Below are 13,829 nucleotides of genomic sequence, written 5' to 3'. Positions count from 1 at the left end.
GTGGTATTGTGACAAGACCAGTAAACCAGAGACTCGCGTTCAAACTCTATCACTGCTGATGGTGAAATTTGATTCAATAAAAATCTGAAATTAAAAGTCTAATGATGACCATGAAACCGTTGTCAAGTCATTAAAACCCATCTTGTAGGGCGGCTCAGTGGTTAGCTCTGCTGCCCCACGGCACAGAGGACCCGGGTTCACTGTCCGTGTGGAGTTTACACACTCTCCCCGTGTCTGCGTGGGTCTCACCCCCAGAATTTAAAGATGTGCATGGTGGGTGGATTGGCCACGCTAAATTGCCCCTAAATGGAATAAAAAAGAATTGGATACATTAAATTTTTTAAAAACCATCTAGTTCCCTAATGTCCTTGAGGGAAGAAATCTGCCATCCTTACCTGGTCTGACTTTCATGTGCCTCCAGATCCACAGCAGCGTGGTTGACTCTTAACTGCCCTCACAAGCATCATGTGCCAGGCTTAGCCGGATAAAATTTAAGGTAGTCCACCAGGCACACATGACAGCGGCTAGGATGAGTAAGTTCTTCGGAATTGAGGATAGGTGTGCGAGGAGCCCAGCAAATCATGTCCACATGTTTTGGGCATGCCCGAAGCTTAGAGGGTTTTGGCAGGGTTTTGCTAAGGCAATGTCCACGGTCCTAAAAACACGGGTGGTGCCGAGTCCGGAGGTAGCGATCTTTGGAGTGTCGGAAGAGCCGGGAGTTCGGAGAGGGGAAGGTGTCTGACATCTATAAGGTAATGCAGGAGGTGGAGGAGTCGTCAGTGGAGGAGCTGAAGGCTAAATGGGAGGAGGAACTCGGGGAGCAGATAGAGGACGGGACTTGGACGGATGCCTTGGAGAGAGTCAACTCTTCCTCCTCGTGTGCGAGGCTTAGTCTCATCCAGTTTAAGGTGCTGCACCGGGCCCACATGTCCGGGACTAGGATGAGTAGGTTCTTTGGGTGTGAGGACAGGTGCACCAGATGTTCGGGGAGTCCAGCGAACCACGCCCATATGTTCTGGGCACGCCCAGCACTGGAAGAATTCTGGAAGGGGGTGGCGGGGACGGTGTCGAGGGTGGTGGGATCCAGGGTCAAACCAGGGTGGGGACTCGCGATTTTTGGAGTTGCGGTAGAGCCGGGAGTGCAGGAGGCGAAAGAGGCCGGTGTCCTAGCCTTTGCGTCCCTAGTAGCCCGGCGGAGGATCTTGCAACAGTGGAAGGATGCGAGGCCCCCAAGTGTGGAGACCTGGATCAGTGACATGGCGGGATTTATAAAATTGGAAAGGGTCAAATTTGCCCTGAGAGGATCAATACAAGGGTCCTATAAACGATGGCAGCCTTTTCTGGACTACCTGGCTCAAAGATCGGTATCTTGGTCAATAGCAGCAGCAACCGGGGGAGGGGGGGGGGGGGGGGGTGTAAGGTGTAAATAGAAACTTTATTGTAGTTTCTATTATGTAACTTAATATTGTGTTAATTTGCGTTGTTGTTAAAATGCTGTGTTGTTCATGGAGGTGGGGCGAATGTTTATGATTGCTAATATTATTGTTATTTCTGGTATTTTATTATGGTTCGTTGTTGTTGTATAAATTCAAAATTTTTCAATAAAAATTATTTTTTTAAAAAAGAAAGAGCCGGGAGTTCAGGGGGCGAAAGAGGCTGACGTCTTGGCCTTTGCCTCCCTAGTAGCCCGGAGACGGATCTGTAGAGACCTGGGTTAGTGACATGGCTGGGTTTCTCAGTCTCGCGAAAATAAAGTTTGCCTTAAGAGGGTCAATGGTCGGGTTCACCCGGAGGTGGCAGCCGTTCGTCAACTTTCTCGGGGAAAATTAAAATCTCAGCAGATGCAGTATTCCAAGGGGCGAGATGGGGAGGGCCGGATTGTTGTTGTATGGTTGGGGTGTGTGAAGATTGAGATGGGGGGGGAAATGTTTATTATACCATGTTGATGTGATTGTCTATGTTATTTTTATAAAAATTTTCAAATACCTCAATAAAAATATTTTTTAAAAAACAAAACAAAACTGCCCCCTCAAGAGCAATTTGGGATGCCGGCCCAGCTTGCGATGCCCACATCCCATAAGCAAATTTAGAAAAGTGCATCTTGCTCTCTAGTCGACATTCAGTTTTGAACGACGGAGGGTGTGATGGTTCCTTGTGGAGTGTAGCCAGTGGGTGTCTCAGTGCTACGGAGGGAGGGCGAAGTTTGAAAAAGCAATAGTAACAGAGGACTCAATAGTTGTGAAAAAAGACAGGCATTTCTGAAACTGCAAGTGTGAATCCAGGGGATCAACTGCCCTCCTGGTGCCACGGTCAAGGAGCAGCTACAGATCATTCTGTCAGGGGTAGGTGAAAATCCAGAAGTCATGATGCATAATCAGTACCAATGATATAGGTAGGAAGATGGCTGAGGTCCTGCAGGCCGATTTTGCAGAATTAGGAGAGAAATCAACAAGGAACTCAAAGGTAGTAAGTAATTCCTGAATTTCTCTTAGTGTCATGGTCTAGTGGATAGAGAAATAGGAGGATAATACGGCAGGAGAGATAGTGCTTTAGTTTCCAAAGGCACTGGGACAAGTGTTGGGAGATGTGGGATGTATACAAGCCAGTTGGTTTGTACCTCAAAAGGGCTGAGACCATATCGTTCACTAATGCTGCTGTATAGAATTTAAACTACGATGACAGGAACCTGAGTATTTTTCTAAAGGAGAAAAGCAGAGCTGGAATTAGAAGGCAGAAAATTAGTAAGCAATTGTAGAAGCCAAAGAAAACAAAAGCTATAAAATTGACAACAAAGTAGTTTGGCAATGCTTAATGGTACATGTTTCAGTACAAGGGCTCTAGTGAATAAGGTAGCTGAGCAGAAAGCTCAGATCAATACGTGAGGATGATATCATGGCTATGACTGAAACATAGCCTAAAGAAGAGTAGGAAAGGCAGCTCAGCATTACCGGTTAGAGAATTTTCAGAAGAGATTGAGAGTAGGATTTAGAAAAAAAGGAGGGTAGCAATGTTAAAGAAACAATTCCCTTCCGGTGGCGGCCATGGAGGAGTAGGTCGCACATTTGATAGCTCCCGCTTGAATCGGACTTTCGGACCATTTTTCCCGGATTTTTGTGGACTTTATGAAATAAATCGGTGGAGTTGGCAATAGTAAGGAGGATTCACCCCCCCCGAGTGGAGCTGGCAGTGACGTGAAGCATGGCAGACGGCAAGAACCAGGGAGCGGCGGCTCACTGGCCAAAGGAGCAGCAGATGGAGTTTTTCAAGAGTTGCTTTGCTGAGCTAAAAAGGGATACGCTTGACCCGATGAAAGTATCGATCAACCAAATGGTCGCGATTCAGGCAGCCCAGGGGAAAGCGATTCAGGGGATCGAGTTAAAACTCTCCAATCAAGAGGACGAGATAACTGTGCTGGAGCATAAGGTGGAGGTGCTAGAGGACTGCCACAAGCAGATGCAGGAGGGGCTGGAGAGCAGAACCAGGAGGCAGAATTTAAGAATCGTTGGCCTTCCTGAAGGTATTGAGGGACCAGATGTGGGAGCGTATGTGGCGGGTATGCTGGAGTCACTGATGGGAGCGCGGGCTTTCCCTCGCCCCCCGGAGCTGGATGGAGCCCACAGAGCCCTCGCAAGGAAACCCAAGGCGAACGACCCGCCAAGGGCCATGGTGGTCCGCTTTCACCGTTTTTCAGACAAGGAGCACGTCCTGCGATGGGCCAAGAAGGAATGGAGCAGCAAGTGGGAGAACAGTGAGGTGCGCATCTATCAAGACCTGGGTGTGGAGCTGGCCAAGAGACGTGCGGGTTTCACCCGAGGAAAGGCGACCCTCTTTAAGAAGGGGGTGAAGTTTGGGATGTAATACCCAGCGAGACCATGGGTAACACACGAGGACCGACACTATTATTTCCAGTGACCAGATGATGTTTGGACATAAAGAGACGTTGGACTCGAGTAAAGAGACACTTAATGCTTCGAAGATGGGAGGAGGTGAGGGTTTGTACTTCTGTTCTGTTTTAAACAAGACTATGGTTAGTCGTGGGCAAAAGAGCGGGTTGGAGGGACGGTTGGAGGGCGCTTTGTTTAGAAGGTGGTTGATACAGGGTGGGGCGGGGGGGGGGGGGGGGGGGGGGGGGGGGGCTGAAGCTAGCATTACCCTTTGGGGAATGGGTTTTGTTTTAAGTGAGTGTGCCTGCTCGGCTTTATGGTTATGCTAATGGCTTTTGGAGAGCTGATGTTTTCTTTCTGGGGAATGTGATCTTGTAAATAGGTTTTTTCTATGCGGGGAGAGGGGTCCGAACAATAAGGCGATAGTCTGACCGGCGCCAAGGGTGGGGGCTATCGAGGTCAGCATGGATCAGCTGACTCTCGGGAGCGTGGTGGGGTGAGTTAGTGTTGAGTTGCTGTTTGATTTGGGAGATTGGGTTTCTGGTGTTAGGAGGGTATCGAGGTCAGCATGGATCAGCTGACTCTCGGGAGCGTGGTGGAGTGAGTTAGTGTTGAGTTGCTGTTTGATTTGGGAGATTGGGTTTCTGGTGTTAGGAGGGTAGGGGGAATGGCTGCTGTGCGGGCAAGGGAGAAATTTTCTTCAGGGAATAAAAGGGAGGTCGGGGGCGGCTGCTGCTTCAGGGGATGCCCGGGGAAGCGGGGGGCATGGGCTCAGTGCTGGCCTAAAAAGGGTGGTGGCTAGTTGGTGGGGGGGGCAGCCCGGGGCAGCCCCCCCCCCCCCCCCCCCCCCCCCCGGTCCAGGCTGATTACTTGCAACGTGAGAGGTCTGAATGGGCCAGTGAAGAGAGCACGCGTGTTTGCGCATTTAAATGGACTAAAGGCAGACGTGGCAATGCTCCAGGAGACACATCTGAAAGTCACAGACCAGATGAGATTAAAGAAGCGTTGGGTGGTCCACTCAGGGCTGGACTCGAAGACCAGGGGGGTAGCAATTCTGATCAGCAAGCGAGTGGCGTTTGAGGCTGGGAGAATAGTGGCTGAAGGGGGTAGGTATATCATGGTGAGTGGGAAGCTGGAGGGGGTCCGAGTGGTGCTCGTGAATGTCTACACCCCGAACTGGGACGATGTGGATTTTATGAGGCGTGTGTTAGGCAAAATCCCGGACCTGGAGTCACAAACTTGGTCATGGGAGGGGACTTTAATACGGTCATTGAACCTGAATTGGATCGCTCAAAATCCAGGACAAAGAAGAGGCCGGCGGCGGCAAGGGAGCGGAAGGGCTTTATGGAACAGATGGGGGGGGCGTAGACCCCTGGAGGTTTACATGGCCCACGTCTACAAAGTTTATTCCCGTATTGAATTTTTGTTCTGGGCAGGGCGTTGACCCCAAAAGTGACGGGGATGGAATACTCGGCGATTACAGTCTCGGACCATGCCCAGCGCTGGGTAGATTTGCGGCTTGGGGAGGAGAGAGGGCAGCGTCCGCTGTGGAGACTGGACGTGGGGCTGTTAGCGGAAGAGGTGGTTTGCAGGCGGGTGAATAAGAGTATCCAGGACTATTTGGAAACAAACAACACGGGAGAGGTATTGGCAGCGACGGTCTGGGAAGTCCTGAAGGCAGTTATTAGAGGGGAACTTATATCGATCCGGTCCCATAGAGAAAAGAGGGAAAGGGCAGAGAGAGCGAGATTGGAGATACTCTGGGTGGATAGGAAGTATGGGGAGGGCCCGGAGGCGGCACCTCTGAGGGGGCGGCGCAAGCTTCAGCGGAGTTTGTATTGTTGACCACAGGGAAAGCGGTAGAACAGGTGAGGAAGGCTAGGGGTGCTGTGTATGAATATGGGGAGAAGCCAAGCAGGATGCTGGCGCACCAGTTTAGGAAGAGAGAGGCGGCCAAGGAAATTGTGGGAGTAAAGAATAAGGAGGGTAACTTGGTCTTAGACCTGGAGGGGGTGAATGAAGGCTTTAAGGAATTCCACAGCAATCTGTATGAGTCGGAACCCCCGGCGGCTGCAGAAGGGATGAGGCAATTTCTGTACCAGTTGAGGTTCCCGAGGGTGGAGGAGGGTCTGGTGGAGGGGCTGGGGGCACCGATCGAGATAAAAGAAATTATTAAGGGGCTGGAGGGAATGCAGTCGGGCAAAGCTCCGGAGCCGGATGGCTTTCCAGTGGAATTTTATTTTTAAATTTCAGAGGTGTTGAGCCCACTGCTGATGAGGACCTTTAATGAGGTGAGAGAGAAGGGAACCCTCGCCCCTACAGTGTCACAGGCCTCAATCTCAATCATTCTGAAACGGGATAAGGACCCTGATCAGTGTGGGTCTTACAGGCCAATCTTGTTGCTAAATGTGGATGCCATGCTATTGGCTAAGATCTTGGCCACGAGGATAGAGGATTGTATCCCGGGGGTGATAGGGGAAGACCAGACTGGATTCGTTAAGGGCAGGCAACTTAATGCCAATGTGCGGAGACTTTTAAATATTGTTATAATGCCCTCGGAAAGAGAGGAAGCAGAGGTTGTGGTAGCGATGGATGCAGAGAAACCTTCCGATCGGGTGGAGTGGGAGTACCTGTGGGAGGCGCTGGGTATATTTGGGTTTGGTGTGGACTTTATTCGGTGGGTGCGATTGCTGTACCAGGCGCCTGTGGCAAGCGTGCGCACGAACCGGCTTTGGTCGGGGTATTTTAAATTGCACCGGAGGACGAGGCAAGGGTGTCCCCTCTACCCGTTATTATTTGCTCTAGCCATTGAGCCACTGACCATAGCGCTGAGAGCTTCAAGGAACTGGCAGAGGCTGGTCCGGGGGGGGGAGTGGAGCATCGGGCCTCGCTCTATGCAGATGATCTCCTGTATATTTCGGACCCACTGGAGGGGATGGGGGAGGTCATGCGGATCTTAAGGGAATTTGGCAGTTTCTCAGGTTATAAATTGAACATGGGGAAGAGCGAGTTGTTTGCGATCCAGGCTAGAGGACAGGAGAAGAGACTGAGTGAGCTGCTGCTGAGGAGGGTAGAGAAGAGCTTTCGTTACACCCCCCCCCCCCCCCCCCCCCCCGGCAGCCAACATTGCCATGATCAGGAAATGGGTATTGGGGGAGGACACGGCATGGGAATGGTTGGAGGCGGCGTCATGCAAAGGCACCAGTTTCATGTGCTGGTTAAGGTGGTCCACCGGGCACATATGACGGCGGCGAGAATGAGCAAGTTTTTCGGGGTAGAAGACAGATGTGCGAGATGTGCTGGAAGCCCAGCAAACCATGTCCATATGTTTTGGGCATGCCCGAAGCTTGGAGGGTTCTGGCAGAGGTTTGCCAAGGCAGTGTCCAAGGTGCGAGTTACGCGGGTGTTGCCGAATCCACAGTTGGCGATCTTTGGGGTGTCAGAAGACCCGGGAGTTCAGGGAGTGAAAGAGGCCGACGTTTAGGCCTTTGCCTCCCTGGTAGCCCGGAGACGGATCCTTCTAATGTGGAGGGACTCGAAGCCCCCGAGTGTGGAGACTTGGATCAGTGACATGGCTGGGTTTCTCAGCCTCGAGAAAATAACGTTTGCCTTAAGAGGATCAATGTTAGGGTTCTCCCGGAGATGGCAGCCTTTGGTCGAGTTTCTTGGGGAAATGTAAAATGTCGGCAGTAGCAGCTTTCCGGGCCGGTGGGGGGCGGGGGGGTGTGTGGAGGGGTGGTGGGGGTAAGTGTTGTTTTTATGTTAGTTTAGGTGGTCTGTGAAGACAGAGCCATTTGGGGAAATATCTATTTTTGCTCCATGTTAATGTTTAAATGTTTACTGTTCTTTTTCTGTTTTTGTTATAAAATTTTACAAATACTTCAATAAAAATATTTTTTTAAATTTAAAAGAAACAATTCCAGCAATGAGGTGAGATTATATGTGAGATGGATAATCAAATCAGATCATATGGGTCAAACTGAAGAATAACTAAAGGACAATTACATTACTGGGAATGCACAACAGACCCCATCTCTCTGAGAGGGATAGAAATATGTAGGCAAATTGCTGAATAGTGCAGAAATAATACGACAGTAGGGTGGTGATTTCAATTACCCAAACATTATTATAGAATCATAGAATTTACAGTGCCGAAGGAGGCCATTCGGCCTATCGAGTCTGCACCGACCCTTGGAAAGAGCACCCTGCTTAAGTCTGCACGTCCACCCTATCCCCGTAACCCGGTAACCCCACCTAACCTTTTGGACTCTAAGGGTAATTTAGCATGGCCAATCCACCAAACCTGCACATCTTTGGACTGTGGGAGGAAAGCAGAGCACCCGGAGGAAACCCACGCAGACACGGGGAGAAAGTGTAAACTCCACACAGACAGTGACCCGAGGCAGGAATTGAACCTGGGATCCTTGAGCTGTGAGGCAGCAGTTCTGACCATTGTGCCACCCCGGTGAAAGAGATAGTATCTGTGTGAAATAGATAGAGAGTGCACACTTCTTAAAATGCATTCAGGAAAACCTTTTTAGCCAGTACACAGCAAGCCCAACAAGAGAAGGGCAGTTTTGGGCTTCACTTTAGAGAATGAAGCAGAGCAGGTGGAAGAGCATTCTGGTGGTACTAAGATTCAGTTATGAAAAAGGTCAAAATTGTCCAGGAGTATAATTTCTCAATGTGGTTAAGGAGTGTGAAATATCGGATGAGATTAAAAATAGTACAAAAAGGGCAGCACGGTGGCCTAGTGGTTAGCACAACCGCCTCACGGCGCTGAGGTCCCAGGTTCGATCCCGGCTCTGGGTCACTGTCCGTGTGGAGTTTGCACATTCTCCCCGTGTCTGCGTGGGTTTCGCCCCCACAGCCCAAAAATGTGCAGAGTAGGTAGATTGGCCACGCTAAATTGGCCCTTAATTAGAAAAAATAATTGGCTAATCTAAATTTAAAAAAAAAAAATAGTACAAAAAAAAAATATTAAGAGACACAGCACATTTGAAAGTAGATAAATCACAAGGTGAAATGAATCCCAGATTGTTAAGAGAAGCAAGGGAGGAAATAGCTAAGGCGCTGGCCATAATTTTCCTTCCTATTTTGCCACAAGCGCCGGGGCTGGAGAACTGCTAACATTGTACCCATTGTATAAAAAGGGAGGAAGGAACAAATAGAGTACTTCAGGCCAGTCAGCCTAACATTGAAACATTTCTGAAGTGCTATATCATGTCAACTTTAGAAGGACATGGATCAATCCAGGGCAGTCAGCACATATTTGTTAAAGAAAGGTCATGCCTGGCTAGAACAAAAGAGAAAATGCTGGGAAATCTCAGCAAGTCTGGCAGCATCTGTAGGGAGAGAAAAGAGCTAACGTTTCGAGTCCGATGACAAAGCTTTGACAAAGAGTCATCGGACTCGAAACGTTAGCTCTTTTCTCTCCCTACAGATGCTGCCAGACTTGCTGAGATTTTCCAGCATTTTCCCTTTTGTTTCAGATTCCAGCATCCGCAGTAATTTGCTTTTATCATGTCTAACTGTATTGATTTTCTTTGAGGAAGTAACAAGGAGAATTGATGAGTATAGTGTGTTTGATGTAGCCTACATGGATTTTAGTAAGATCTTGATAAGGTCCCACTTGGCAAACTAATCAGAAATATAATAAGTGAAAGGTAAAAGTATTTCCCTGCTGGCTGACAGGCCGGATCACCATTCAGTGTGATACTGAGCTGTCCTGACCAAGAAAACCCTTGCTTTGCTCCACAAGTGCTAACTGTGGCGGAGGGGGCGGCACTGTGTTTGGCCTGTGTCAAGGAAGATGACATCAGGCAGACTTATTGCTCCTCACCACTATCGGTGATCCTTACTAAAAGGTGTTTGAGCTGTGGGCAGGAATATATTTCCATGGTTGAACTCCACAGCATGAATCAGTGTCTTCAAGCAAGGAGAGGATTAAATTAAATTGCAAGAAAAGTTGAGAACTGTAATCAAATGTAGCTTTCATTAATGGTTTATTAAAGGACATGTACAGGTGAGAGCTCATCACTGAGTTCAGTATGGAAGACCAGAAAAGGATCAGGTTGATGTTATTTATATGTTATGCACAATCAGGGGCTGGTTTAGCACACTGGGCTAAATCGCTGGCTTTGAAAGCAGACCAAGGCAGGCCAGCAGCACGGTTCAATTCCTGTACCAGCCTCCCCGAACAGGCGCCGGAATGTGGCGACTAGGGGCTTTTCACAGTAACTTCATTGAAGCCTACTCGTGACAATAAGCGATTTTCATTTTCATTTCATTTCATGAGCTGTGAGAGCTATTTAGTGAAAGATGTGGAGTTTACATATAATGATGTTTCATTGCAAATCTTATCTAAAATGTAGACCAAGAAACACACAGACAAGCTTTGGGTGGAGAAAAGCAATCAGCACAGAGGAATCAAAATAATGTCTCTGCGGGGTAAGTGAATGTGTCGTAATGTCTGCACAGCTCCTTATCTCTGTATATTATCATTCTATAAATTCAAGAAAGAACCTGCATAGCACTTTCCACATCCTCATAATGCTCTGAAGTTATTCACAGCCAAACAAAGTACTTTTGAAGTACAGTCATTCCTGTTATGTAGGGAAACAGAATAGCCAATCAATATATGAGCAGCAACGTTCCACAAACAACAATGAGACATTGGTTTTGATGGTATAATTAGAAAATAAGAGCTGGAGTAGGATATTTAGCCATTCGAGCCTGCTCCACCATTCAATATGATCATGACTTATGCTCTATCTGAATGCCATACCCCCGCATTCTCTCCTTGCCCCTTGATCATAGAATCATAGAATTGACAGTGCAGAAGGAGGCCATTCAGCCCATCGAGTCTGCACCAGCTCTTGGATTAAGCACCCTACCCAAGCCCGTACCTCCACCCTATCCCCATAACCCAGTAACCCCACCCAACACTAAGGGCAATTTTGGACACTAAGGGCAATTTAGCATGGCCAATCCACCTAACCTGCACTTCTTTGGACTGTGAGAGGAAACCGGAGCACCCGGAGGAAACCCACGCACAGGGGGAGAACGTGCAGACTCCGCCTAGACAGTGACCCAAGCCGGGAATCGAACCTGGGACCCTGGAGCTGTGAAGCAATTGTGCTAACCACTATGCTGTCGTGCTGCCCTGATGACTTGATACCTTTAGAGTCTAGAAATCCACCAACTTTCTTCTTAAATATATTCAGTGACTTGACCTCCATAGCTTTCTATGGTAGAGAATTCCACAGGTTCAGTGATTAGAGTACAAGGACACGCAGGTCCCTTTGTACATCAACATTTCCCAATCTATCACCATTTAAATAATACTCTGCCATTCTGTTTCTCCTACCCAAGTGGATAACTTCAACATTATACTGCATCTGCCATATATTTGCTCACTCACACAACTTGCCTAACTCATCCTGAAGCCTCATAACGTCCTCCTCATCACTCACGGTTTCCACCAAGTTCTGTGTTGTCAGCAAACTTGGAAATATTACATTTCGCTCCCTCATCCAAATCATTGATGTATATTGTTGAATATCTGGGGGCTAAGCACTGATCCCTGAGGGATCCCACTGGTCACCATCTGCCACTCAGAGATCCATATATTCCTACTCTCTTTCCTGCCTGCTAATCAATTCTCAATCCATATATTACCCCAAACCTATGTGCTTTAATATGCACACTAATCTTTTATTAGTCAAATTAGTATTTGGCTTTCTGAAAGCCAAATACACCACATCTACTGGTTTTCCCTTATCTATTCTACTAGTTATGTCCTTAAAAAACCCCAGTAGGTTTGTCAAACATGATTTCTCTTTCAGAAATCCATGTTGACTTTGTCTAATCCCATTGATATTGTCTAAGTGTCCTGTTATCACATTCCTTTATAATAGACTTTAGTATTTTATCTGCTACTGATGTTAGCACAGTAAGAAGTCTTACAACACCAGGTTAAAGTCCAACAGGTTTGTTTCAAACACGAGCTTTCGGAGCGCAGCTCCTTTCTCAGGTGAATGAAGTGATGGGTTCCACAATTACATATATGGACCAATTCAATGATGCAAGATGATACTTTGAATGTCAGTCTTTGCAGGTAATGAAGTTTTTTTTAATACATTTCGAGTACCCAATTCATTTTTTCCAATTAAGGGGCAATTTAGCGTGGCCAATCCACCTACCCTGCACATCTTTGGGTTGCGCTTCGAAAGCTCGTGTTTGAAACAAACCTGTTGGACTTTAACCTGGCGATGTAAGACTTCTTACTGTGCTCACCCCAGTCCAACGCCGGCATCTCCACTGATGTTAGGTCAACTGTAATTTCCTGTTTTCACCCTCTCTCCTTTTTGAAATAGTGTGGGTACATTTGCCACCCTCTAATTTGCCAGGACTTCATCAGAATCGACAGAGTTTTGTGAGATAGCAACCAACAAATCCACTATTTCCACAGTCACCTTCTTTAATACGCTGGAATGTAGACTATCAGGCCCTGGCGATTTATCGTTTTTCAGTACCATTAATTTATCCAGCATTTTTTTGAGGAATACTAATTTCCTTCAATTCCTCCTCCTCCACTAGTCCCTTAGCATTTCCAGGAAGTTATTTGTGCCTTTCACTGTGAAGACTGAACTAAAGTCATTGTTTAATTCCTCTGCTAGTCCCTTGTTCTCTATTATAAATTCTCCTGCTTCATTCAGACTGTGATTAATTTACATTTGTCTTCACTAATCTGTCACCTCTTCTTGGCGTGCTGGAACATCGGTGACTTGCTCGTCATTACTGCAGATGACTAGTTTCTGGCTGAGCTGACTCAAGCACTTGATCAAACTCGCAAATGTGTGAGTGGTCCTTGGAGCATAATGAAATAGTCATTAGGTCGTCCTCAGAGTCAGTGTCAGAGTTGCCTACTATTGGAATCTCCACAGCACTGTAATCAGCATCCTCATCTATGTCTTCATCTATGTCATCGGTGTTGTCGACTGCATGTGAATTGTGAGAGCACTTCACAGCTCTCAACTAGCTTCTCGTGGGTACATGTGTCATGTTTCAGACGATGATTATTGCATCGCATTTCAATCAAACATTGAAACCTGAAGGGTTTGCCTGAAGTTTAGAAATGTCAGCACCGTCAGGGGCTGGTTTAGCACACTGGGCTAAATAGCTGGCTTTTAAAGCAGACCAAAGCAGGCCAGCAGCACGGTTCAATTCTCGTACCAGCCTCCCCGAACAGGCACCGGAATGTGGCGACTAGGGGCTTTTCACAGTAACTTCATTTGAAGCCTACTTGTGACAATAAGCGGTTTTCATTCATTCATTTCATTTATCATAGAGGTAGCAGCCATCAGTGAAATACTCGGGAACTGGGTTTCAGCACAAGGGATATCCTCATGGCTGGAGTCTAGGGGCTCCCGATTGTTGTGTTTGATCCTTGTACTTCACGAAGGAACGCAACAAACACTTCAACTTGTCCAAACCAGAATCTTTTATTGAGTCTCGTGTGGTAAGATAGCAATCTGATACAGAGCACATTATCATGGAGTTTACTAACTACTCCTCTGGAACTTGCACCTAGCACTGACCATTCACATGTACGTCTTATTACCCTCTCAATCTTGTTCTGAAGATGGCCGGATGTGTCTTCCTTGGTCTCGAGACCACATGGTATGTCTGTACCGCCACTTGCTGGTTGGAGGTCACACACCATCCAACTATGATATAGCCCATGGGCATATCACCACATCCCCTTCCTCACAAAACATTGAGATAATCTTTTCTTACAGTTAACATTAAACTTTATACATTCATTATATGTAGCTGGTACAGTGAGCAAGTTTTACTAAAGTGTCCACTGACATGCTGTGCCGGACAAATGTCCATTTCCTTTTCTTTCGAGTTGTTGCCCACCTCGTCAGAGCTTGGTTT

At 47.4% G+C, this 13,829-nt stretch overlaps 1 protein-coding gene across 1 annotated transcript in view; it reads left to right on the top strand.

The window, feature by feature from the left end:
• The window catches only part of LOC119966995 (probable tubulin polyglutamylase ttll-15), a 163,156-nt gene that overhangs the window by 35,372 nt on the left and 113,955 nt on the right, over nt 1-13,829 (top strand). The window contains exon 5 of the mRNA XM_038798973.1: nt 10,259-10,334. Coding sequence (XP_038654901.1) covers nt 10,322-10,334 — 13 coding nt within the window. The 5' untranslated portion in view covers nt 10,259-10,321. The remainder of the gene's footprint in view (nt 1-10,258; nt 10,335-13,829) is intronic.

The sequence above is a fragment of the Scyliorhinus canicula genome, chromosome 6 (assembly GCF_902713615.1).
Source record: "Scyliorhinus canicula chromosome 6, sScyCan1.1, whole genome shotgun sequence".
Taxonomy (NCBI): Eukaryota; Metazoa; Chordata; class Chondrichthyes; order Carcharhiniformes; family Scyliorhinidae; genus Scyliorhinus; species Scyliorhinus canicula.
The sequence above is the reverse complement of the archived record's forward strand: the minus strand, read 5'-3'. Positions and strand labels throughout refer to the sequence as shown.